Below are 24,510 nucleotides of genomic sequence, written 5' to 3' on the forward strand. Positions count from 1 at the left end.
TTTGGTTGATATTAAGTGTTCTATAAACGGTAGGTACGTGCCACATGTGGAATAGTAGGCGTTGAAGTAAACATTTTATTTCGGCCACATGAATAACTCTTTTAAATGCAGCCTCCATTTAACTCGAATCAAAGTTCGACATTTAACGACATTTCTTTAACATCTATGTACTCATTTGTGATGGCGAGTCAATAAGCAGTGCAGAAACTCGTAAGCCATGCCACAAGACTTTGGGGGCACCACCAACTAGCGCTGCTACAACATAATAATATTTTACAAATGAAGGGAGTTCATGTTTACTGCTAGCGGATGACTACGAGTACATATGTACATATGTAGGATCAATGAAGTACAAAAAGGAGGTTACCAATTCTCTGTTTTTTTTTTATCGAATATGACGAGAGCTAAACGGTTACGCTATCAGTGAATTTCGGACCAAAATGCAAATTCAAAATACAATAATATGTTCCGAGATGTCTGGCGTTAATGTTTTATATGAGAATTCTTATGGATTTTATTGAAATCAATTTCTGACTTAATTACGAAGAAAATATCCTACGAAGTATTTCAAAATTTCAATTTTGTGGGAAAACGCATCAAAGTTTTATCAATTCATACAGTAGGTATACCAAAAGATAAATGGAAAGACGCATACCTTCGCCATTTTTTGGGAGTTTTATCATCTGTTAGGCTGAACACATTCTCCTTATCAAGCTTAATAATTTATGATGAAATCTCCAAAAAAGTAAATTTTGAATTACATCTCTATATTATTAAACGTACGATATGTATCTATGTATGTAGAAAAGCTTTTGCTTTTGTTTCGCAGTTGTGTCTCTATGTGAAAATATTATTTTTTAGATACTCCATCTAGATACATAAAAAGATGTCAAAAGTTAGTAGTACATATTTTTTGTACGAAAGGGTTAATATATTTAATGTAGCGTCTGTTTGTTTCTTATTCCACCTTTCAATGTTTCGTCAGTCAGTTCGTAAGCAATGCTATTTTGCATATTATTTTAATTTGCATGTCAACAACAACAGCTACAATCGTCAACGTGGCACGTACGAATCATCAGCGCCACCAGTTTAATGCCAATACGGCATCACCAACCAACAAAAACAATTACAATTAAGAAGAAAAAAAAGAACACAAATGAATACGTTAACAGCAACAGCCAACAAGAGACATGGTAAAATTGTACTTGGGATTGGAAGTCGGAGTTAGGCGCCGCACACAGGCCTACAAACGAGCACATGGTTAAGTGTATTTACTTATATGTATGTATGAATGCACAGTTGCAATAGAAACAGGTAAGAGCGTTCTCGTCTTCGAAGCGTGCAAGTATTCTTGGTGTAAGGATTTTGCAAAGATTTGGTGAAAAGCAATTAGCCGAATTATCGGAAATCTTTTTCCATCAAAATCCAATTTTAAGGTCATTGTTTTTTAAAAAGCCAAAAACTGTGACATCGCTGCCTGGTAATACCAGCCAACAGATGTAGTTTTTCATAAGATTTCGTAAAGGGTATAACAATTTTCCGATCTCATGCGGCTAGCACAATTTTTATGTGAATTTCATTTCAATTGATTGACTGCACAGTGGTGCAATGTTGAATGTTGGGAACTATTTTAGAAGTATAAAAAATATGGCAGTAAAAAATATAGTTTCCCATTTAAAGTTATTCACCAAGTAGGCCTGATAAAACAAGCGACACTAAATTTTATACACACAAAAATCAATAGGGGCCAAATATAGGAAAACTGCAGTTTTAGTTTCTCTGTTTGACGTCAGGATTTTCAATAAGTTGTTTTAAAAAATTAGTGCAATTAGTGTTTAGAATAAAAGTATGGGAATCAAGCATAAGAGAAAATGTTGTGGAATTGAAAAAAGTTAATTTTTTTGGTGCACCAGGACTAATAAGTACTGAAAATGTCGCTTTAAAGTTGTATCCTTGAACTTCCTTGAAAATTTATAATATTTATTTTTGCAAAGAACTACATGTGAAAGACTAATATACAGTGGACGAAATAATTATAGCCGCACCACATTTTGACAAGTTTTAACATATTATTTTTGTTGTTATTTAATTTTGGTAATTTTTTTATACAAATATAGTTCATTCTTCAACAAAACCCGTGTAAATCCAAGTTTCAAGCTTTGTGCAATATTAAAAAGAAAAATCAACAAACTTTCGTCAAAATTTCTAACTTTTTTTATTTGATTTCCTAGAAAGATTCTGAGTATGCAGTTTTGTAGCCCATTGAATTCTAGTAGAACAAAGTACAAATTTCAAATGGCTAAAAATTACGTTTTCTATGTTTTATTAAAAAAATTACCAAAATAAAATACCAACAAAAATAATATGTTAAAACTTGTCAACATGTGGTGCGGCTATAATTATTTGGACCACTGTACAATATTCTCGTTCTTTTGGGCCCATATTGTTATTATACTGAATTTTTTAAATATTGTTAAGAATTTTAAAAATGGTTTTTTTTGTGCGATTTCGATTAGCTATTAAAGATGTAACGGTGCGTCTGTTGCAATTATTGATTTTTTCTTAAACGGAAGTTATTACTGACAATTAAAAACTTGTTTTATTATTTCTAAAATTTTATAAATGAATTTTGTATAGCTCTGTAAGTTCATCGTGAATAATTGGACTTGAAATTATTTTATTTTAATAAACTCGAAATTCATAAAATCTAATTCTAGTTCTTTTTGCGCGCTTTTGAGACATCCATACAATTATTTTCACTTTTCATAATGGTTTCTCCAATATCGCAGCAACAACCCCAGGAACCTCCGAGTAACAACTTTCGAGCGAATTAAAATTTTTATTATTTTTTTTTTAATTTGCCCGCCAATATGAATTTTAGCCATTTTGAATTTTAAAGATTCATGGCCAGATTCGTAATCAGCGACCGAAGAAACCCCCAAGTAACAAGTTTCGGGCGCATTCAATCAATTTTGAAAAATTTGTCCGCCATATTGGATTTTTTGAAACCTGACGAAAGATTTGTAATCAGTGATCCCATAAACTAGTGGATACAAAGTGGTGTACAAATCCATCCACGCGAACCTGTCCAAATAGTTTTATCCCGCTAGATTATCTATTCAGACCACTGTGCGGCGGCAACCACTCCAACCTAACGGCGTGTTTACACTAGACAATGCTGTCAAGACAATAAAAAAATACGTATTAGTTGTCAAAAACGCTGAGAATTGTTTCCGTGGAGTGAGCGTCTTGACAATAGTTATGACAATTCATTTTGAGCAAAATGTTGGACGTGAACGTGGTATTATAACACGCATTTCGCGCGAGCTATTTAAGCTAAAAACTAAAAAATTATAACAAAGAGACAAAGTTACATACACATCTGCGTCAGACGCCATTGTACCCTGACAGACGGCAGTAGTGCGGCTTAACAAGCCGTTTAAGAGAGTTCGAGTTCTACGGCCAGTAGAAATTTCATTTAATTTTTTTCTTTTAGTTCATTAAATTTTTTAATGTTGTTAGTTAGTTGTTGTAGACTTTTTTAATAAAATGAAACTCTAAAAAATTTTACCAACCAATAATAAAATAATGTGAAATATAATAAATCAAAAATAAATAAGTCAAAATAAAAATAAACATAAAAAAGTTTTGGGAACGCTCGACCCGATTATCGCACCTGGGTCTGATCAGCATTACCCAGTAGATAATTTCAGGAGTTAAAAGCGCTTCCGAAAGGCCTTCCTGAGAGTCCAGAGGCCTTCCACTCTACATTCCTTTCTCCTTTCTATTTTGTATGGAGTGGCACAAATTGAAGGGCTTCTTTCGCTACCCATGGAAGGGCTTTTATACGAAGTACTTCAGAAGACCTTTTGAAGGAGTTATTTTAAAGTTGCTTATTTAATTTATAAAAATCATACATCTCTGAAGTATTTGCTTAAGGTTTATATCAAATATGTGTAATGCTAAATAATATATGAGCCCTTCTAGAAGGCATGCAAGAAATCACTTTTTTCAGCCCTTCTTGGGTAGGCCTCTTAGAATAGCTTTACTTAAGAAGACCTACCTAAATTATCATCTGGGACCATATGCGGTGTGATAGCAAACCGTGTCGCTTGGCCGATACGCAAGCGATATTATGTCGCTGCAGTGTCGCTCGGCCGATACCCAAGCGATATATGTCGCTGCAGTATCGCTGTCGTGCAAGTGTGCACAGTTTTCATCGCTTCATACCAATTCCCACGTATTCAGCATATCGATGCCGCTTTCTATGACTGTGAACTCTTGTTCATCCGAATCTGGTGTTACGGGACCATAAAAGAGGTTGAAGTAGTCTATAAAATTTTAAACTGTCTTCATTACAAAGTATGAAATATTTGTGCACAGCTGAGCCACTGTAAAAACTGGCGTGTGCCCAAAGCTAAGACGACCAAGTGCATAAATATGTGTATGTCTATGAATACGGTGTATCGAATTCGAATACAAGTGTTCATTGCATGTAAACAACTACTAAATGTGCTGGGATCACACAGAAACCCCAAAAGACATTCGTAAAAAATTTGATACGTATTACACCAAATGCAAACCGTAAAGGGGCAAGCATAGCGCAAAACAACAGCTTAACATTCCGACTTTTTTTTTTTGTTATTAATGTTTTTCCTATAATTTCTATAATTTAATTTTTTCAGTTTTTGCTGCCTTACTTAAATGCCTTTGCCCATATCAGCCACAAACGAATATAGTAAATTTGGATTGTAATCGATTCGAATGATCTTAGCTAGCGCCCCTATTCGTTTTACTTTACACCACCACCACCACCAATGGAAACGCGCTCATAATAATTAGGGGATTCCCTTAAGCTCGAAAGTGGCTCGAAAACCACGAAACCTCGAAACTTTTCCAGCCTCGAAAAACAACTGTCAAAAATTGTATGAGTGGCGATTTTCGCGTGCCTCGCAAACTTTCGAGGCAAATTAGTCGCGAAAAAAGCCTCGAAAAGTCGTTCGTAAGTTTCAGTGTTGCCTTTATAATTGTTGACTGCGTTTTGATCAATAAATTCATACAATTTACATTTTTCACTTTTTCGTGGCATTTTCAATACTGATTTTATATGTATTTATTTCAGCTGATGCGATGTATTATACAAAAAACTCTGAATGAGCTGTCAAACTTCGGAATTTCTCCATTGTTTACGAGGCTGAAAAAAGGTGCATTCCCAAAAACAGCCTCGAAAACTTTCGAGGTTTTCGAGTTTTCTGCTCTTCGCGTTTAAGGGAATCCCCTAATTAATTATTGTTGTTTAGCATATTTTTACACAATGCATGCATGAGGCCAACAACAACATCCTACCAACATATGCACGTACTTATAAGCAACTGGAGGAACAGCAAACAGACCACTCGCAAAGGGACAAAAGAAACATACATAAGTACTACATACAGACATAAAAACGCAGAGTGTAAATCATGTATTTGCAATATTGCAATGTGTTGCAAGTTGCCAGCTTGTTTGTTTTGTTTATTTGTTGAATTGTGGCACGAATTCGATTGCATTTACTTGTTGTTGCGTGCTTGCAAGTTGTGTATGAGAAAGTCCGGAGGTGTGGGGAGTAAATTGCCGTAATTTAATGAAGTCGAGCGAAATATATTTAGAGCGTGCCAACCTAAAGAAGTCATCTAAATGAACATTGTATGTTTGTGTATATGCGTTTCCTTATATGTACATACATATGTAGCTACATGCATATGTAAAATTTGTTCAATGCAAAAAGCAAACAAGAAGTTGGGTGTACGAATTTCAAAGAAGTTTGTGAAAATTACCTATAACAACAAGCAAGGAGCAAATAGTAGATTTTTTGTTTGTTGTGCCTAAAGACTTTGGAGCAATTAAAAAGTGGAAATTTATAGGGGGTTGCTTTCACACGAACACACAGCCGAGTATGGGAGACCAAAATATCTCGTCTGGGAACTCACTAGACCTCGAAGGCACGCCTTAACAGATTCTGCCATAATGACACGTATGTAACTGCCTTGACCCATTCTATGACTTGGAAGTAGCCCTAGGAAGGAAATCTAGACTCGTCTGAGCTGTGGAGGATTTTACGTACATCGGGTGATTTTTTTAGTTGAAAAACTACAGTTTTTAGTATGCGAAAGTCTCTTGCCATAGCCACTCAAGTTTTCTCTAAATTAACACCGAATTTTATTGGAAAACGCCCGGTCTCCGAAATTGGTTGAAGAACGGCCTATCTCAGAATTCGGTTCAAAAACGACCTATCTCAAATTAAAATATATTGAAAATGTGCTGATATAGGGCGCTTTTGAACCGTAATCTGTGATAGGGCGGTATTCAATCAAATTCTGAAATAGAGAATTCTTTTAAAGTTTTCTGAGATAGGGCGTTTTCGAACTGGCTGCCGAGATAGGGCGATCTTCCACTCAGGTGTCGATATGTAATAGATATGTACGTGGCTTGCAATATTTAAACATAGCTTGGATTATTAATTTGAGGAGGGAACAGGCCACCAAATTATCGCGACAAAGGAATATCTATTGTAAGTAGCCTCTATTTGGTTACAGATGTTGTTTGAACCTCTCTGAACTTGGCAGGATAACTTTTTCTCAAAGCAAAAATTCCTATCGCATAATTTGCCGTTAATTATCCGTAAATTATCCGTGAAAAGAATAATTTTGCCGCGGACACATTTTAAAAAATATCGAGTGCCCTGCTAACTTCNTTTGATCCACATTTCAATAAGGAACCTCGCGAAGTGCTTCTTCCGAGTATTATTTAGGTCATGTATTCAAGGTACGATGATCCTAGGAAGCAAATACTGACGCTAATAAGGACTTCACAGCGGCACACAATCTGCTCTGTCGTTTTCACTTTTTGTAACACAACCTACACTGGCCAGTAAGATAGCCAGCAACAATTCTTACATTTGAAGGAGTGCTTCGGTTCTCCTTGTTGATATTTCCGAGCCTATTTGTTGCCTTTCGTAATTCTCTAGTGATCTTCCGATTTCCTCTTCATATGGACATAGTTTCGTATAATGACCAATGAATTCCTGTCCTGGCGAGTATATCTGCCACTTCATGCCCATGATTCCGCTATGTCCGGATATCCGAATAAGGTAAGCCTGGTTACTAAATGTGATGAGTATGAAAAGAAGAAAGCAGTGACAAGAATTTGTGTGCTTTCAGTGCGCTGACTCAAGGTATATGCATTTGTAGATGTACTTGTTGGCCACCTCGCTTTCTAAGTACTGACGCAGACATACTTAGTTCAATCGCATGCATCTCAGTCTGAGAAAGCAGAGTTAACCCTAAGGATAGATGAACGTAAAAGCTTATTTTTATCCATACTATCCGCCGAGATGAATCTTGCTGTAGACAGGACACACTCTTTCTTGTTTAAAATAAGCAAAGTAGGAAAGTCTAGAAGCGTCTGGAGACCCATGCTTTTGATCTTATCGCACCAGTGATACACACGCAGGCCAGTCTTTGTAGTTTGCTGAGTTTGTCCTGTGTGAAATTCACGTATGCCTTCTTCTAAGAAACGGGCGCAGCATATGTTATGATGAGTTTGAGCTTTATCTTGGTAGGGATTCCATGATAGCTTGACATGAGAAGTGTATATTTTCTGCTTGAACAAATGGTTTTTATAAATTTGTAACATTTCTTTTTCTGGAAAAAGCAACTACGTTTAACCCGTTTTTACTGCATTATTTTGCGGCTATGCTCATTCAGGTGGTTAGAGAAAGTGCGTTCAAACCTACTTGAATAACAACAACTCCCTTTTCCATAAGAAGGCATGGTTGTTCTTCAATTATAATGGACCGTAATAAAGGGGTCCTCTCGTATACAAGAATCTGACTCTTTCTGTAATAGAGTGAGTGTAAAGATTCTGGATTTAAGGACTCTTGTCGGCGACATGTAACGTCAGCCCCTTTGCTCCGGACACAATGGTCTGTTTGAAAGCGTTCCGCGTAGGTGAAATGGTGACATTTACTCCCCCCCCCCCCCCCCCCCCCNCTCAAATAATTATGTTATATTTTTGAATATCTAGGTATGTTAAACTAAAATACATCATTTTTTCGCCAATAAAAAAAAATCCCGACGTGCTAGAAAAAAACCAAAGATGTATTTTAATTTAACATACCCAGATATTGAAAAAAATAACATAATTATTTGAGGGGGTGAAAAAGTTACAATTTCGCAGGTCTGTGTTATTAGCAAAATATATAAGCGACAAAAATGTATTTCAATCTCACTCGCTGTGTACAATTCTCTTACTTGATATAAATTTATTCAGCTTATGTATTCTGGAGTATTATCGTACTTCACCTAACTACTGATACTGATATGTACTGATTTTTACATTCGTGCATATGAATATGTTTACGAGTGCAGATCTATACATTGCCACTCTGCGAGTTGTCTATACGTATGTGGGCGAATCCAGGGAAAAGTCTACCCCGAAAAAATAAATAAATAATAACCGTATTTATGCTCTGATTTGTTTCACATTTGCCATGTTTAGTTGTAACGTAGTAAGACATAGATTTGCAAAAAAAAATGGAACCGCTGATGGCGCTGATGTCAAACTAAAAAGGAGGTTTGACATAAAATGCATGTTTTCTTCCCGTTAAAAATTCTTTCAAGAGCAATATAAAAAAAACTTTTTCAATGGAAATTTTTGAAACGTAACGCCAGGTAATGTCACGTCAGATAATTCAGCAGATTAAACATAAAGCAGAAAAGATTTCTGCATTTAAAAACTTGGAAAATTAACCTTACAACATTTCCAATATTACTACAAAAACTTTTATACAAATTGGAAATCCCCATATATGCTAAAGATGGGCGCGGGACTAAATATTAAATCCCGATCCCGGCCATCCGTACACTAAATTTTTATGTCCCGAACCCGCGCATTCAATGTTTTCCAGATTTCCACCGCTTTTACTGTGGGTCCCGATATGATCACTAAATAAAATTCACATGGCTTTCAAACACCTCACCCCATCTCTAATGCATACATACATATGTATGTATGTATAACTTGTTTTTCATATTCTGCATTCAACACCTCTAAATGGCCAGACCACTGCCACCCAAGGCGGTAGACTGAGTGCGTGGCTGGCATTCGTACCTTATCTGGCATTCGAAGCAAGTACCTTCGCACAATAAAGTTATAATTATTGCATTTAAAATCTAATAAATCTTCACACACACACACACACACAAAGTGCGTTGCTGCCAACGGTGCGCACAATGGAGCAAGAGACTAGACGAAACAGGCTTCTGTTGACGGTTACCAATCTACAGCGTTTGGTTAGCGAACATAGTTCTGTCGAGTGTAGTTACCATTAGCGCGTGTTTTTTTGTGGCTACCATGTTGCGCACTTATGTATGTATGTAAGTGCACGCACAGAACAGGCGAAAATGTCCGTGGCTCCGTTCTAGGACTGGTTTTGCTTTTTGGTGATGGTGCTGGTGCTTGTGATGTCGCTGGTGTTGACGCTTGTCACTGGCTACTCACAACAACCACTTAACAGCCTGCCTCTTCGCTTAGCTTCGCATGCGATTCCTATTTAGCCCCTGCCTTCGCTCTGCGTTATCATTGCCAAGTATGTTTGTGCATACAAACAAGCTATAGTAAATTTATATTTATGTACATATGTATATAAGTACGTACAAATTTATATATGCGTATATGGATGTGGGCAAACTCAATAACCAACTTTGTGTATGTAGTTCGATTTCAGTGGTTAATCGAATCCTGATACAGAAGTACATTTGTGGCAAATAAATGTTGCACTGATACGAGCATACCCTCATACATAGATTGTAGCAGTTATCTTCACGACGATTATGCTGTAATTAGCCATGTTCATCGGATTAAGTGGAAACCTTCATCGTCCGCTTGTATGACTGCCGATTGTTTGTCTTGTTAACCTGTTCGCTTTGCTGTTGTCTTTAACTATTGACCATGCCGCTTTCAGTCTGTCAACCAAACTGAAAATGCTCAACAATATGTACAACTGCTGTGCCTGGTTGAGATTCTTGGAAAATTTGCCACTTTTTTGCAGCGTTACTGATGCCATCGTTCGCGGTACGGTCTATGGTGTAAACGGAAGGCGCCTCTGCGTTTACCGTATCAACGTGTTGCAGCAAGATGTGCGATGTACGACTGCATTGTGACGCGTTCAAGAGACGCATTCCCATCATATTTATGGCTATTTTAGCCATTAAATCGAAGACACTTTGTTTGGGAGTTGAATTAGTTGTGTATATGTAATGATGCATGTGCGTTCAAAGATTGCAGGAAATGTACATACTTCGTCTTTGAACTATCTTCTTCTGTTGGTCTGACTCAAGAGCGTTAAGCGAGACGACTATCAAGTTCTTTCCATATACATAAATGTTTCGTGTGAAGTAGAAATTGGCGTGTAATTTCGAAATATTTTCCTTGTATTGGATATGGTACATTGTGCCAAATTTGGAAATGATTATGCGAGTAAACTCATGGCTATGCAGAATGATTTAGTAAGGATTTCTTTGACAACCTAAAGGATAATTAAACAAACATAGAGGACAAAATACTGTATAGTTTGATGGATTTAAAATTAACACAGTTCCATGTAATCAGAAATGACAAATTTATTAAATTGTAACAATTCTAAATTTATGACACAAAATGTGATCACGAGCTTTAATGTTTCATTATTCTAAAGTAACGACGTTTTAAATTTAAAAGATTTTAAAAATTCAAATGCGGCATGTCGCAACGTTATAACTCCCAAATCCCAAATAGTTGTGGAGAATATTGCTGAAATGACAGATATAAATAGATTAAGCACCGCGGCCAGTAGGTCCATTGTGCACTCAGCTCATTACAACAGGGCTAACGTAAGGCTTCTATAAATTTTAGAATAGATTCCAGGGTAGGGAGTGTATTGTCATATGCACCTCTACCTTCTCCGTGAAACGGCTTCACACTCCATGAGGAGGTGCATTGATGTATCTTCGGCGGAGTCACAAAGACGACACAGATCGCTTGGCCTCTTAGCCTGCAATGACTCGTCAAAACTTCGATAAATTTGAAAATCGATAAATAATTGATAAAAAAAACAATCGATAAAAAAATCGACAAATAATCAATAAAAAAAAGTCGATAAAAAAATCTATGACAAATTCGATAAAAATTTCGATAGCAAAACCGATTATAATACTGGTAGCAAAATCGATAAAAATATCGATAACAAAAATCGATAAGAAAATCGATAACAAAATTGATAAAAATATCGATAACAAAGTCTATAAATAATCGATAACAAAACCGATAAATAATCGATAATACCGAGAAATAATCGATAACAAAATAGATAACACTAGGTCCCGAGAATCCCGAAAATCTCTAAAATCCCAAAATAGTTCCCAGATTGAGTCTCTGTGTCTCTATCTAAATATAACCTTTTCTCTATAATTACCTTCATTTTGTTTTTCCTTCGTCTATCTCCATATTTACTTTTATCGGTATCCTCATCCTGATCTTTTTCTTTATAATTATCTTTGTTTTGACTTTTATGTTTATCATTTTCTTCATCTACATATTTCCCTTCACCTTTGCCCTTATATAAGTGAAGTGTTTAAATTTACCTTGGTCTTCATTTTTGCCCCTTATCTTTACGCATCTTTGTTTTTGTTTTTATTTATACCTTTGCCTTTATCCTTTCTTTATCTATGTACGTACACACCTTTACTTTCATTCTTGTATTGGTGTTATTCTTTAATCTTTTATTAGCAAGTTTTTGTAAAATTGATAACATACATTCATGAAGCACTTCCCAACCATTTCCGTTGCACCATTTCCGTGTGCAATTTCCGTTGAATTTGCCAATTTACTCCCAACCAATCAACCGCCGCTATAGAAGTTTCACTTCAAAAATAGCCAAAATTTTTCAAAACATTGCTGGTTTTATTAGCTGATCGCAAGTGTACATACATACATATTTACATATTATTCAAATACCGTTACATATTTAACCTCTTAGGCCTAAATAATATTGATTGCTTTTGTAATAAATGTCAACGTGAATTTCCGCAATAAAGGTTAACTATTGTGGGTTGCAGAGCTGAACGCAATTATTAAGATTATAATCTCTATATCAGCCACAGCAGCTGCAAACCAGCATAATCAAATGCACCTTTTATGAAAATCCTGAACGCGCAACAATAAAATATTTAGAGCTCAAAAGGCTTGCCTACATTAGAGTGACCCGTGCTCCATAAAAAAAAAAATAATTAACAAATTTTATAAAACTTTATCAAGCTAAAAAATCGTTTAAGGATATGAATGAAGTATTTCTCTTTGATTACGATTTTTGTTAAAATACATATCTACCTTCGAAAAAGTAAGGTTTATTGAATGTTACGAAAGTTAGCTTGGAAAAACTAATGACGATTTTCTAAGTAGAGTGAGGCTCAATAATAATATACGCATGTATATTCATTCATAAACCAACAATATATGTAACAAAATTACGCAACTGAAGTGTTTATTGTACATGCATACTGATGTATATACTTTAGAAACTTGAAGATTAAAAATCCGTTCAATAAGATAATTATAATGTTTGCACCAAATTCTAAAGGCTAAGCCGGTAAATTGCAAGCAGAGCCCGCGCGTAGGAGGTGGAAAAATTGAGTTGCAAAACGACGTGCGCATACATACATATTTACATACTACTACAAACATAGTACTGTATGCACATTGTAGTAGAAAAAGCCTGAATATTTGCATAAGACTAAATAAAATACCCTTGTCTTTGAAGATTTATGCAGCCGTTTTGCTTTTCATATGCAAATTTTAAAAATGGTCTTTCCAAACGGTTAGTCGACAGTTTGATGCGTACATATGTATGTATGTATATTTAATTAACGGAAATCTGTAAACTTGGGAGCCAAGATACGTGGAACACCGCACAAAATATAGTACATATTATCATCAGATCTTTGCGAGCTTCGCTAGAAATTTAGTACATATCACAAACTCTCTTCAAATCCGGAGTTACGTATAACAGCTCGTGTATCGTACTGACTCAACGCATTTAATATAAAATCAGGTATAACAGTAGTTTTTGGTTAGAAAAAAAGCCTCATTGCGACAGTCGTGTCGAATGCAAATCATTTTTCGAGAGTCGAATCGTATAGAAATTGCATGTCATTGCCTAAAATTACGACTCGACTAGTGTATTAAAAAGGAACAACTTGGCCGCACTGCATAGTTTTCGACGAGTTTCGTCGTTTACTTATTTCAGCACGACAGTAGACAATGCCAATGTTGTCGAGTCGTACAATTTAGCCTAATTTACGACTTACGGAAAGAGGCTGAATATAATCACGAAAGAAAAATATTTGCACTGAGATAAAATCTACGAATTGATTTATGGAAAAAAAATCCACAAACCTTTGTTTTGGAAATAAGATAGGTTGGCATAGAAATTGGCTTGCGAAAATTCGAAACTAATATTATCAGTTTTCTAGTTGGGACGTAAACGACAATTTAAAAATTGTACCATTGCTTGTTGTTAAAGAAAAAAAGATTAACAGGCCTATCACAGATTCCGAGTGAACTCCCGTCGTGAAAAAATCTCCCGTCACGAATTCGGGACAAATGCACAAACTGGCCCATACAGACGGTCGCTTGGAATGTGGTTTTGCCCTAACTGCCAGAACTTTATTATTCAGCCTCATTGTGTAAGTCACAAATTAGGCTAAATTGTACGACTCGACAACATTGGCATTGTCTACTGTCGTGCTGAAATAAATAAACGACGAAAATTGTACAGTGCTGCCAAGTTTTCCCGTTTTAATACACTAGTCGAGTGGAAATATTAGGCAATGACGTGAAATTTTCGATAAGATTCGACTCTCGAAAAACGACTTGCATTCGACACGACTCGCGCAATGAGGATGATTGTTTCTGTTGTATGTGTTTTGTCTTGATTTCTTGGTATAATTATCACTTCACGCTTATCAATAAACAGATACGCTTATCTTCCCAATTACAAAAGATGTACCGTATTTTTACTAATTTTACAGTAATTTTATAGGGAACTGCTTCATAAATGGCAAAATGAAACAAGTGTCGATTTCCTTTTTACTCTCCTGTTTGTTATATTTTAACTTAAAACATTTTATCGCAACTCTTTCAAGTTATAAGGCAGAACATGTACAAAAAATAGCTTGTTTGTGATTTATGAATGATACCTTGTCGAAGCCGCACCACATATTGGCAAGTTTTAACATTTTTTTTTTTTAATTTTAGTTATTTTTTATAAAATTATAATTCATTCTTTGACAAATCCCTTGTAAATTCATGTTTCAAACTTAGTGCAATATGTTAAAAAAACAACAAAGTTTCCGGAAAACGTCTAACTTTTTAATTAGATTTCTTAGAAAGATTTTGAGTATGCAGTTTTGTAGCCCACTGCATTCTAGTAGAATAAGGTGGTGGATATTTCAAATGGTTAAAATAGAGGGTTTTTTGTCCTATTTGCTTCCATAAATCGAATAACCACGATTTATTTTTATATGGAAAAAAAAAAACCGTAACATCTTCGTCATTCTGCACTTGGGCCTTCCATTGTCTTTGTGGGCTACATTTTTTAAGTTGTCCATCCATGGATGCCAAGTCGAAAAATCTTTTCAGCATTGTCCATTCGTACATCATGTTATTCGTTGTTGTCGTTGTCGTTGTAACAGCATTAAAAATTACCCAAAGAGTTTTTGGGAAGTGACAGTCCTAGGCCAGATATAAATCTGAGTCATTCCGGTTACGTAAACCCGACTATCGTGGGAACGAAGGAACCATTCCGCCCTTGTTGGTTTTTGTAACGGCACTAATACGCACCCTCCCAGTCGGGTAGGCATCTTTGTTCGACATCGTTTAAGTTTCTGCGCCATATAAAGACGGGCGTGATGTGAGGTTTGTTTTATTCTGCTCAGGTATGAGTTTAGCTTGCTGCAATAGCCAGAGCCAGAGCTGGGTCGTAATGATTCCTTTAGGAATTAAATTACTCCCAATTACAGATTACAAGGAAATGTAATTAGGAATCAATTCCTTCAGNGAGCGAAGTTGGGCTATTGTGGTGCGGGTCTCCCGAAGCAGACAAAGTTCTGTCCCGTCCACGTCAAGTGGTTGTGTGTACAGAAAGGTATTCACATGTCGAGAGTCTACATAATTCGAGAGACTTCCTGTCTGTACGCAGTTGAGTCCAGATGTTGTTTGATGAACCTCTGGACTTCGTCCGTCAGTTCGTAGAGGTGCCGCCTGACGTGCTTTGGTGAGGGCTCTTCTGCAAGTAGTTGTCTATTCGGATAACCACATCTGTGGCACAGTGCATTGTGTTATGCTCCATGATGGGGACCATCTGGGCCGCGTAGTGTAGGTGGTGTTGGGGCGACATCAGGAGGCATCCGGTCGCTGTCCGAAGTGCCGTGTTCTGGGAGCTCTGTAGCTTCGTCCACTGCGTCCTGCCGGTTCCCGGCGACCACACGGGCGCTGCGTAATTTAGAACCGGCCGGCCAACTGCCTTGTATGTTTCCAGCAACGTTTCTTTGCCTTTGCCCCAGGTGCTGCCGGCCGACTTGAGGACCTTGAGCGGCTCTGAAATCTGTTGACAATTGCGGTTGTATGCGCCGAGATGGAGAGCAGACTGTCGAAGGTGACTCTCAGGATTTTTGGGTTATTCACCATCGATATTGGTTCAACATCGACGTGAATACCCAGTTGCAGTCTGACTTCCTTCATCCAGGTGGTGAATAAGGTTGCAGAGGATTTTTTAGGGGAGGGTTAGGCTGCTTGCAGTGAAGCGAGAAAGCTCGGCGAAATAACCGTTAACCTTGGGTCACAAGTCATCAATTCCATTCCCAGACGCCATTATCGAGCAATCGTCAGCATAGGGATCAATAGTGACTCCCTCTGGTGGTTGAGGGAGCTTCGAACTATAATAATTTAACAAGAGTGGTGGAACCTCTATTTAATTTTTCTTGGTTTGCTTTTTTTGTCTCTGCTTTTCAATAGCCTACCGAACTTAAAGTAGCACCTGTTGGCAAGAGTTATTCTTCGCTTTATCTCCATACTGACATTATTGGTGTTTACGATAGATTCTAGGTAGAAAAAGTCCTTCGTTACTTCAAAGTTATATCTGCTAACCGTGGTATGTGTCCAAACACGCCCAGAGTTATTATATGTACGTTGTCAGGGATACTTTGTCTTGTACTCGTTAACCGCAACACCGATCTCTTTCTTTTAGTTTTCAAGCTGAAAAATGTTACGCTGATGTCCCTGATATAAATCTGCATACTCAAGCAGCATAGTTATTTTGCTGTATATGGTGCCGCGACGCGAAAATATCAGCTCTTATTACGCTTTCCTGCACCACAATGGCGCAACTTGGCTCTGGCATCTGTAGCAGGCTAAACTCGTACCTGAGCAAGTGAACGCAGATGTGCCCAATGAGTGCCCGACATGCGGAGAGTCGCCCCCACCCAACTAACGCCCCTGTCCCTATGAACAGAACCGGTGGAAATTGCACACTTCCTAGGCCTCCCTTGAGATGAGCCTGAGGACAACAACAACGTTTTCCGTCCCAATTTGAACGAAGCTGAAAGTTGTGCTCAACGTTGTTGTCGATTTGTATACCTAGTGTCCTCTCCAGGATTTGACATGCGGTATGACGTTGCAAGTCAGGGCCTATCTTCTAATCAAATTTCCTCTACTTGGCATAGAGCTGATAATTTCAGACTATCAGTGACCACGAATGCAATGCACATATGTATTTAGTTAAGATTTTGATAGCTAGAAGGTTCATGCACTTAATTATATGAGGAGTTTTGATTACATACATGACTCACTTACCAATTAAAATCGATAGGTGTGTATGAGAGCGAATTACTGGGAATTTCACCTGTATTATACCTATATTATTCATTGGCATACAATGAGTTCATTTATAAACATTATCATGTGGCTTTCTAAGGGGCTAAAAATACCCAAACGTAAATACTCAAGTGGTGTCTTAATTTATGGTGACGCCAAGTAAAATCTAAACAATTTTGATTTTAATATCAAGATGTTAAATAGCATTTTTATGAATAGGCGAAACAATTTTTAAAATAAGATTTCAGTTTGTAGGTTAAATGGCATACAAAATTGTGTACAAACAAATCATGTTTCCAAATGATTTTAAACCTTAAAGCAAGCATGCCTATGTACATGGTCGTATGTATGTACATATGTATGTATGTACGTATGAGTATGCAATCCCTGCATTATTGAACAATAGCTAACGGCTGCTGCTCTTGAATCCACTTCTGTGTTTATTGTTGCGCACCAAGTGATATCGTTTTGTTTGTACGGCTTGGGCAACACCACTCCGTGGACACACAAGTAATCACACACACGTGTCCAATGCGTATTTGTATGTATGTATCTGGAATCTCTTCAGCATTCCGTGGGCAACATCTTGACATTTTGTCGGTCATCTTAGCGTTGAAAAGCTCCTGTCGTATAAAGAAAAACTCTTCCCCCACTTATTTAGCTTTCTAGCTTGTTAAATTAATTTTATAATACTTTTACATTTAAATTACAAGTTAATATTAGAATACGGAAGAATGTAACATCTTTGAGGAGTCTGCCCGAGGCCACGAAACGAACGAACGTCAAGAAATATTTAGATAAATGGCAGCACTTTACTTTTATGTACAATTTTTGGTTAACGCTTTTGAGCTAAATAAAACTGAAATATTAGACAATTTTACTCACATGTTTAAAAATACGCCCTCGCAATTGATTTTCAATCACTTTTTTGTATGAAATCGCACTGCAATTTCATTAATTCCACAAATCTCTATTGTTTATCAGGAAATGCAGTGACAATCGACACGAACACGACACGACAAACGAAAATGACTGACGACGAAGGAGATTTGAGGGAATACCACTAAAACGAGATTATGTACATATCACGCCAGTTTATATTGCTAATTTCACAAACTCATGTTTTGGCAATAATAGAAATGTTGCACTTTAGACTATTTTAGTTTTAACAAAGTATGGCTTTTATGCAAATTATAAATATTGCTCTACTCGACGGTCATTGACGAACCAAATTTTTTATTACATCGCTCTTTGAGATTACACTGTGTATTATTCAAGGCTGAAAGCTATGCGGGAAAAAGAGATAGCTATATACAACCAATCCGTCACTGCAAATGACAGATACATCGACGCGTCGCCTTGTCAGCAATTCAGCATAATTAAAGGGTGCTTTCGACGAATAAAAATTTGGTCGGTAACGTAGCGCCTTGAAAATCCACAAGTTCAAGTTCATTTCTTTTTAACTACAAAGTATATTTTTACTATATATTGTAATAATAATAATTTTTATACGTGAATAGCAAGAAATTCGGTAAATTTTAAATCTAAGCACTTGTGTACAATTACTTAGCTTTTTAAATGATTTTCACTACTGTAACCCAAATGTAAACAAATGCACAGCTGTTTGAATTAAAAACAAACAAACGAAAAGTAAACATTCCCGATGCAGTATGGAATACCGAAACAACGATCCTGGTGCAGTGCAGTATGGAAACTTTATCAATTACTACAAATTCAACAATGCTGGACAACGTGTAAAATTGCTTCCACCTGATGTATGGCTTACAAGTGAAGATATTGAATCAAAGGAAACATACCTGGCCCTCGATGTGGGTTGCAATGCTGGAAACCTCACGCAACTATTGTACACCTTTTTAAATAAATGTTTAGGTGTGCCACGCAATCGCGAAACAAAAATACTCGGAATCGACATAGATGCAGATTTGGTGAAACGAGCAGAAGTTGGAAACGAGTACCCTCAAAATGTGAGTTATTCCAATCTGGACATTATGGATTCAGAAGGTTTTGAGCATGTAAAAAAGTACCTACGCCAGAATAATCGCAAAACTTTCGACGCAGTTTGTTGTTTTTCTGTAACAATGTGGATACATTTGAACCATGGCGACGAGGGTTTGCAACAGTTTCTGCAAAAACTTAGCGACATTTCCGAGTTACTCGTAGTAGAGCCACAACCATGGAAATGTTATCAAACAGCCGTCAGACGAATGAAACGCGCCGGAGATGAATTCCCCCTGTTCGCCGATCTGCAATGGCGCACAAACGTGGAGAATACTATACAAGATTTTTTAGAAAATAATTTGGGAAGAAAAAAGATTTTCGAATGTTTACCTACACGATGGCAACGGCGTATTTGCTTTTATAGATGAAATAAAATGCTTGTTACATTCATAATTCCAGGCATTTATTATAACTTTTATAATGTAAATGTGTAGACTTAATGTATGATTACTATATATGTAAATGGATAAGTATGTAGATGAATCATGGGATTAATGCACATTTCTAGCTATACAATTGAAGAGAATATCTGAGATTGATTCCATCAAACGACAAACTTGGTTTGAATTATAGACTAATTACTGGTTTAAGAAAAACCGTCCATTCATTCGTATGTATAAGGTGTATGGACTATTCTGTATTAATCTATGTAGTAAGTCTAATTTGTACGATCCCATCGCCAAATCGTACCATCATCGCAAACGCATATTAAAACATTACCATCCTTGGAGAATGAAGCTTGTCTTATAGCACTGGTACACTTAGGGTGGATTAAAGTGCTGTTTTTAGTTAAATTCGGATCTGAATTATCCAACTCCCATACATAGGTTTTTCCTTGTTGGTTCCCCAAAGCTAAAACTTTTTGCCAAAAGTTAAATGCAAAGCGTACAAACCATATTTCACATTCTTTATAATCGAAATGGTGTATAATAGTTGTAGTAGAATCTTGGGATTTTATATCAGTCTGTTCAAGTTTTCCTGGCTTCCAACATACAATCGAATTCTCACAAGACTTGGAGAGAACAAAGTCCCCGAACCATTGCACACAATCCACGTAATTTCGGTGAATGTCTCGTGTGGAGAAGTCGGGGAAATGCTCTTTGATTGTGGGAAACGGTGTAGCATTTTTGGTTGTATTAAATGAGCAACTATTTTCAATTGCGTCCTTTATTGCTGGCTTGTCCAAGCGCCACAATTTCAACGAATGATCCATACCACTGGACATGATGCGATCACCGCGCAAGTCGAAATCAAGTGAAAGCACTTCGTCACGATGTCCTTCTACGCCGCCAAATATTGCCACACACACATCCGTTTGTATATTCCAGAGACGCAGCGAGTGATCTTTACTGCCGGAAAGCAACATCTGTGGCAGTTTTGGGTGAAATTTCAACTCATTGATAGCATGACCATGGCCAATGTAATGTTTAGAGCAAAGATTTTTCGAAGGATTGAAGATGCGTATAACACCGCGATAACCAGCTGCAGCAAGTATGGGGTCGCCATTCTCAGGGTCGTAAGACCAAGCACAAGTGTAAAAGTTTTCGTCGGGCTATAGAAAGAAGAGCACATTTACTTCTGTTATTATAAAGTATGGAATGCTTACGTCTGGATCTGCATAACATTGCAACAACTTTATGCCAAACACTTCAATATCAGTGCTTTCGCTATCACGGGGACACTCATAAATTGAAATGCGGTCCTTTCCTACTGATGCGAAAATGGCTTGCTCCTTACTGAGATGGTGATTGAACTGTGCACCAAACAACGGCTGTCCGTGATCTTCACGAAGATGGCACCTGCAATAACCAAGAAATATACGTTTAAAGTACAACTCCGCGTATCAACAAAATGCAAAACCGCGTATGTGAGGTTGCATAAATTATTTTTTAGTGAGTAAAGACACTCATATTTCAAAATGGTTCTCTTTTTTATAAAGTAATCGTATTTTCGGCTATTATATTTAAGGACGAATGGATAAGGATTGAGCCAAGAGCTTGTCTGAGCAAACCCAATTTTTAGCAGCAAATGTCAGTTACGTGGTTTTGCAGAATGACCATACGCGGTTTTGTACTTTTAACGATGATATGTACATATCGTTACCTTAATATAGGAAGGCCCTATCTCACGAATAAAGTCGCTGAAATACAAACGGCCGTAACTAGGTAAAAATCCAAAATTCCATTTTGGGTTGATTATGCTGCATTTCATCCAATTATAAGTCCCCACATCATTTTAAGCAATAAAACTTTTTAATCAGTTTCGGCTTTTTTGCATGTCAGTGACTATATAAGTTAGGTCCTTTCTATATTAAGGTACCGAAATACAAATCCATATACATAAATACGTGTCGACTAAGTGAAAGTAACATTCGGTATACATACGTGTACTTGTACAATGGTTTAACTATTTTCTTTGCCTTTTTGCGAGATTGCAATGCCTTTCTATTACCAGGGGATTTACTACGTGATGTTGTTGTTGTAGCCGTGCTTCCAACACTTCCAGTCTCATCTTTATCTTCATCGGATTCTTCGCTTGCCCCTAGCGAATTTAAAGCGACATTTGATGGATTTTCTGCATCGGCTACAGGAGATGATATTGTTTGTGGTGGCACTGGTGGTGGTTCCCCAGTATTTGTTTCAATCGATACTTGAACTTCAGCATTTTCTTTCACATCTTCGGAACCCATTACTAAATTGTAAATTGTTAAAATTTATTTGTACTCTTGGATTTAAATACGCGTAAATCGGCGTCTAAATGTTGCGAAAACATACAAACACAAAAACTTTGCAAATAAATGACAGCTGCAATCCGGTTTTTTTGGGTGTGGGGTGCAGGACGCGAGATGCATTGCTGAGGTGTTGCCACTGACAAGGATGAAAACCAGTCATGTTTAGCATTTTAAATTAAGGAATAAGTACTGACTTGATTAAATATTTAATAGTTTTATTAAGAATACGTTTTAAACAATTTGATTATTGCATGAAGATATTCTAGTCAGACAACTTTTCTAACTCCATGTCTACATAGTTTTCAACCTCCTTGATCGCCTTTAAGCTATGCTCAGTTCGTGCTAAAAGTTCGTTGGCGAAGTAACCTCTTAGAATATTGGCTTTGTCTTGTGTAAGTCTGGCCTGAGCGTATACAAGTTCTAATTCGTTCGCCAAATATGGCCCCATTTTTAATTCAGCCGCAGCTTTGAGGAATGCGCATTTTCGATTGCGAACTTCTACTAGCTTTTGCACATTGGACCGTCGTTGAGATTCTAAAGCAATGATATGATTAGAACTAGATGATGCTGTGGGGTGGCACAGAGCAGTTGGTGGGGGTGTGCTGGGGTCTGCAAAAACATCAGGCACCTCCGCTTTTAATTTTCTTCCAAAATCAATAATTGGCTGAAGATTCAAACGCAGTAACGATATTATTTCTTCACGAATCGCCTTTCGTTCAGTATAACTCAAGTTAATGCAATCACGAAGTTCCTTTAAACCTATTGAAGTTAAATATAATTAATTATTCTTTTATAAATATGCTAATTTCTTGCCTAAAATAAACTCCTCTCCTCCACCAGCATTCAATTGTAAGTAATTGTTAATAGCAAGCACCTTGAGTGCCTGCTCTACTTGCTCTCCATTGTCTGGAAGATCTAACTTGTTTACTCTTATTTTCGGTAAGTTATCTAGCACCAAACGAAGTTTTCTTATTTTGCACAATTCGCAGTCCCGTTTTACTTCCATTTGCCTGCGCGCCTCCGCATTGAGAATGCTGAGTGTTTCATTAGCATCACCCATTTTCCCAAATATTTAGTTTGGATTTAGAAAGTCCTTTGAATTTTCGTATGAAATTCTTTGTTTTTTAGTTGACTGGATTAATTGACCCTGTTGTGCGAGTTTGAATTTTTTCTGTTTACCAGCATAGAGCGTAGATAAAGCAGTTCGAAAATTCAGCAATTTGATAGATTATTGCAAGGCGAATTTATATAAGGTGGTCTTACTGGCGAATCTCGATTTTCGCCGCGGTACTTCCTAATGTCAAAATGATGTGTTTGTTGTAAACAAGGCGAATTCATATTACAACAAACACATCATTTTGACATTAAGAAGTACCTCGGCGAAAATCTAAATTCGCCATCAAACCACCTTGTATAAATTCGCCTTGGGTTTTTGTTAATTCTGTTTTTCATTTGTAGACAATTTTTTGGGTACTGAAAAATGACCAAAGCGAAGGTAAGGATAATAATTTCAAATCAATTATGTATTTAAGCTATAGAAATAACACTTTTTATCTTTTTGGCAGCAAGAGGAAACAGCACGGAAAACTCACAAAAAGTCGAAAAAGCATTCCAAGTCTTCTAAAGAATCTGCTAACGAGGACGATTTTAAGAAACTTAGGAGTCTGAAACGTAAACAAACTGAGGTGGCACGTGTGTTGCAGATCAAATGTGCTTTGCTGCTTCAAGGAAATCTTTCTTATTTGGAATATATGGAACTGCGGGACGAGTTGTGTCGGTTGAATGCCCTTAAGGAGACGTTTGCAAAACAAGCTACTGGCTTCGAAAAGCGCTAGCTTTCAATCTATTAATTAATATTCTGTATATATATTTAACGTTTGAGACATTGTGATTTTAAAGATATTCCAGCACTAAATTTGCACCGGAACAGAAGAAATTATAATTTAATGAAGGTTAAAGATTACTTTTACCCCAGCACTCAGTAAGCGGTCTCTAGTAAGGGCTAGGGAGGCCCGAGCCCTTTTTTGAGTCCCGAAATCCCGGGATTAAGCCCTCGGGATCCCGGGATATAATTTAATTTACGACCGAATTAAAATAAAACGAAATTCAGACACTATTGGCATAAAAGAATTATAACATGCAACCAAGGCGAATTTATACATGGTGGTGTTGTAAAATCAGCTGATTTCTTCGCCTTACATGTATGTTGCTTTTAATTTTACTGATTTGACAGCACACCCATTAACGAATGACACAAGATCACGTAAGAACAAGAGAGTGAAAAAAGTCGATTTTTTTAACGGGTTCTACGCCATCTAGTTTCACTGGAAAACGAGCGAAAAGTAAACAAAGCAAAGAAAACGAAAACCAAAATTAGCCTAAATTATTGTCAGCCACTTTAAACGCATAATTTAGGTAAAATGATGCAACAAAATGCTTTAAAATGTGTTGTCATGTTGAATTAACTCTTCTTTACTTGAATAAAAGTGTAAAATAGTGGTGCTTGTGATGTAAACAAACGCTCAGCTGACGAACCCCGCTTTCGCAAACTTTTTTCTCAAAACCAGTTACAAAGTTACCAGTTACCAGTTACAGTTCAGCTATGTATAGCTGAAATACAATGCCGGCGAACGGCGAACTCACCACAGCGAAAAAAACAAATACGGCCACCTTTGGCACGCACAGCTGTCATCGCCCAGCAGAGCGATAGAAATAAATCTATCGCCATGAAACGCCGCCAAGAGAATTTCGCATTTCGCTTTGGCTGTGTTCAATTTCATATTGTGCGGGTGTTCTAATTTTGACAGCGCGAA

The 24,510-nt window shown here is 37.0% G+C and overlaps 4 protein-coding genes across 5 annotated transcripts; 2 read left to right on the forward strand and 2 right to left on the reverse strand.

The window, feature by feature from the left end:
- Positions 1-18,464: 18,464 nt before the first annotated feature.
- On the forward strand, positions 18,465-19,365 carry LOC108373231 (probable RNA methyltransferase CG11342). Its single transcript, XM_017629095.1, has one exon. The coding sequence runs from the start codon at positions 18,618-18,620 to the stop codon at positions 19,332-19,334; it is 717 nt and encodes a 238-aa protein (XP_017484584.1). The 5' UTR covers positions 18,465-18,617; the 3' UTR covers positions 19,335-19,365.
- A 12-nt stretch (positions 19,366-19,377) lies between these two features.
- Positions 19,378-21,915, reverse strand: escl (embryonic ectoderm development protein escl). Its single transcript, XM_017629093.1, has 3 exons — positions 21,351-21,915; positions 20,573-20,765; positions 19,378-20,518 (listed from the first exon to the last, which is right to left on the reverse strand). Exons 1-3 carry the CDS (start codon positions 21,653-21,655, stop codon positions 19,625-19,627), a joined length of 1,392 nt encoding a protein of 463 aa, XP_017484582.1. The 5' UTR covers positions 21,656-21,915; the 3' UTR covers positions 19,378-19,624.
- dgt2 (dim gamma-tubulin 2) lies at positions 21,865-22,960 on the reverse strand. The gene is made up of 2 exons (XM_017629094.1): positions 22,511-22,960; positions 21,865-22,456 (listed from the first exon to the last, which is right to left on the reverse strand). The coding sequence occupies exons 1-2, from the start codon at positions 22,755-22,757 to the stop codon at positions 21,960-21,962; spliced, it is 744 nt and encodes a 247-aa protein (XP_017484583.1). The 5' UTR covers positions 22,758-22,960; the 3' UTR covers positions 21,865-21,959.
- A 97-nt stretch (positions 22,961-23,057) lies between these two features.
- LOC108373228 (uncharacterized) lies at positions 23,058-23,844 on the forward strand. 2 transcript variants are annotated; one of them, XR_001848942.1, is made up of 3 exons: positions 23,058-23,192; positions 23,263-23,584; positions 23,670-23,844. XR_001848942.1 is itself a non-coding variant. In XM_017629092.1 (2 exons), the coding sequence occupies exons 1-2, from the start codon at positions 23,178-23,180 to the stop codon at positions 23,530-23,532; spliced, it is 285 nt and encodes a 94-aa protein (XP_017484581.1). In that variant the 5' UTR covers positions 23,058-23,177; the 3' UTR covers positions 23,533-23,819. The 2 variants fall into 2 exon arrangements, 1 of the variants encoding a protein (XP_017484581.1); XM_017629092.1 differs by having other exon boundaries at positions 23,263-23,819.
- The last annotated feature ends 666 nt before the right edge of the window (positions 23,845-24,510 follow it).

Source organism: Rhagoletis zephyria, unplaced genomic scaffold, assembly GCF_001687245.7.
Source record: "Rhagoletis zephyria isolate East Lansing unplaced genomic scaffold, Rhagoletis_zephyria_1.1 Rzeph_scaffold_06481, whole genome shotgun sequence".
Lineage (NCBI taxonomy): Eukaryota > Metazoa > Arthropoda > Insecta > Diptera > Tephritidae > Rhagoletis > Rhagoletis zephyria.

Excerpts from the sequence above, each read along its gene's own strand:
- LOC108373231 (XM_017629095.1), top strand. The coding sequence starts at position 18,618 with ATGGAATACCGAAACAACGATCCTGGTGCAGTGCAGTATGGAAACTTT.
- escl (XM_017629093.1), bottom strand. The coding sequence starts at position 21,655 with ATGGGTTCCGAAGATGTGAAAGAAAATGCTGAAGTTCAAGTATCGATT. Across the intron at positions 20,766-21,350 it reads AAACCATTGTACAAGTACAC|GTGCCATCTTCGTGAAGATC; the intron begins GTATGTATACCG and ends TGGTTATTGCAG. Across the intron at positions 20,519-20,572 it reads AATGTTATGCAGATCCAGAC|CCCGACGAAAACTTTTACAC; the intron begins GTAAGCATTCCA and ends TTCTTTCTATAG.
- dgt2 (XM_017629094.1), bottom strand. The coding sequence starts at position 22,757 with ATGGGTGATGCTAATGAAACACTCAGCATTCTCAATGCGGAGGCGCGC. Across the intron at positions 22,457-22,510 it reads AGGAGAGGAGTTTATTTTAG|GTTTAAAGGAACTTCGTGAT; the intron begins GCAAGAAATTAG and ends TAACTTCAATAG.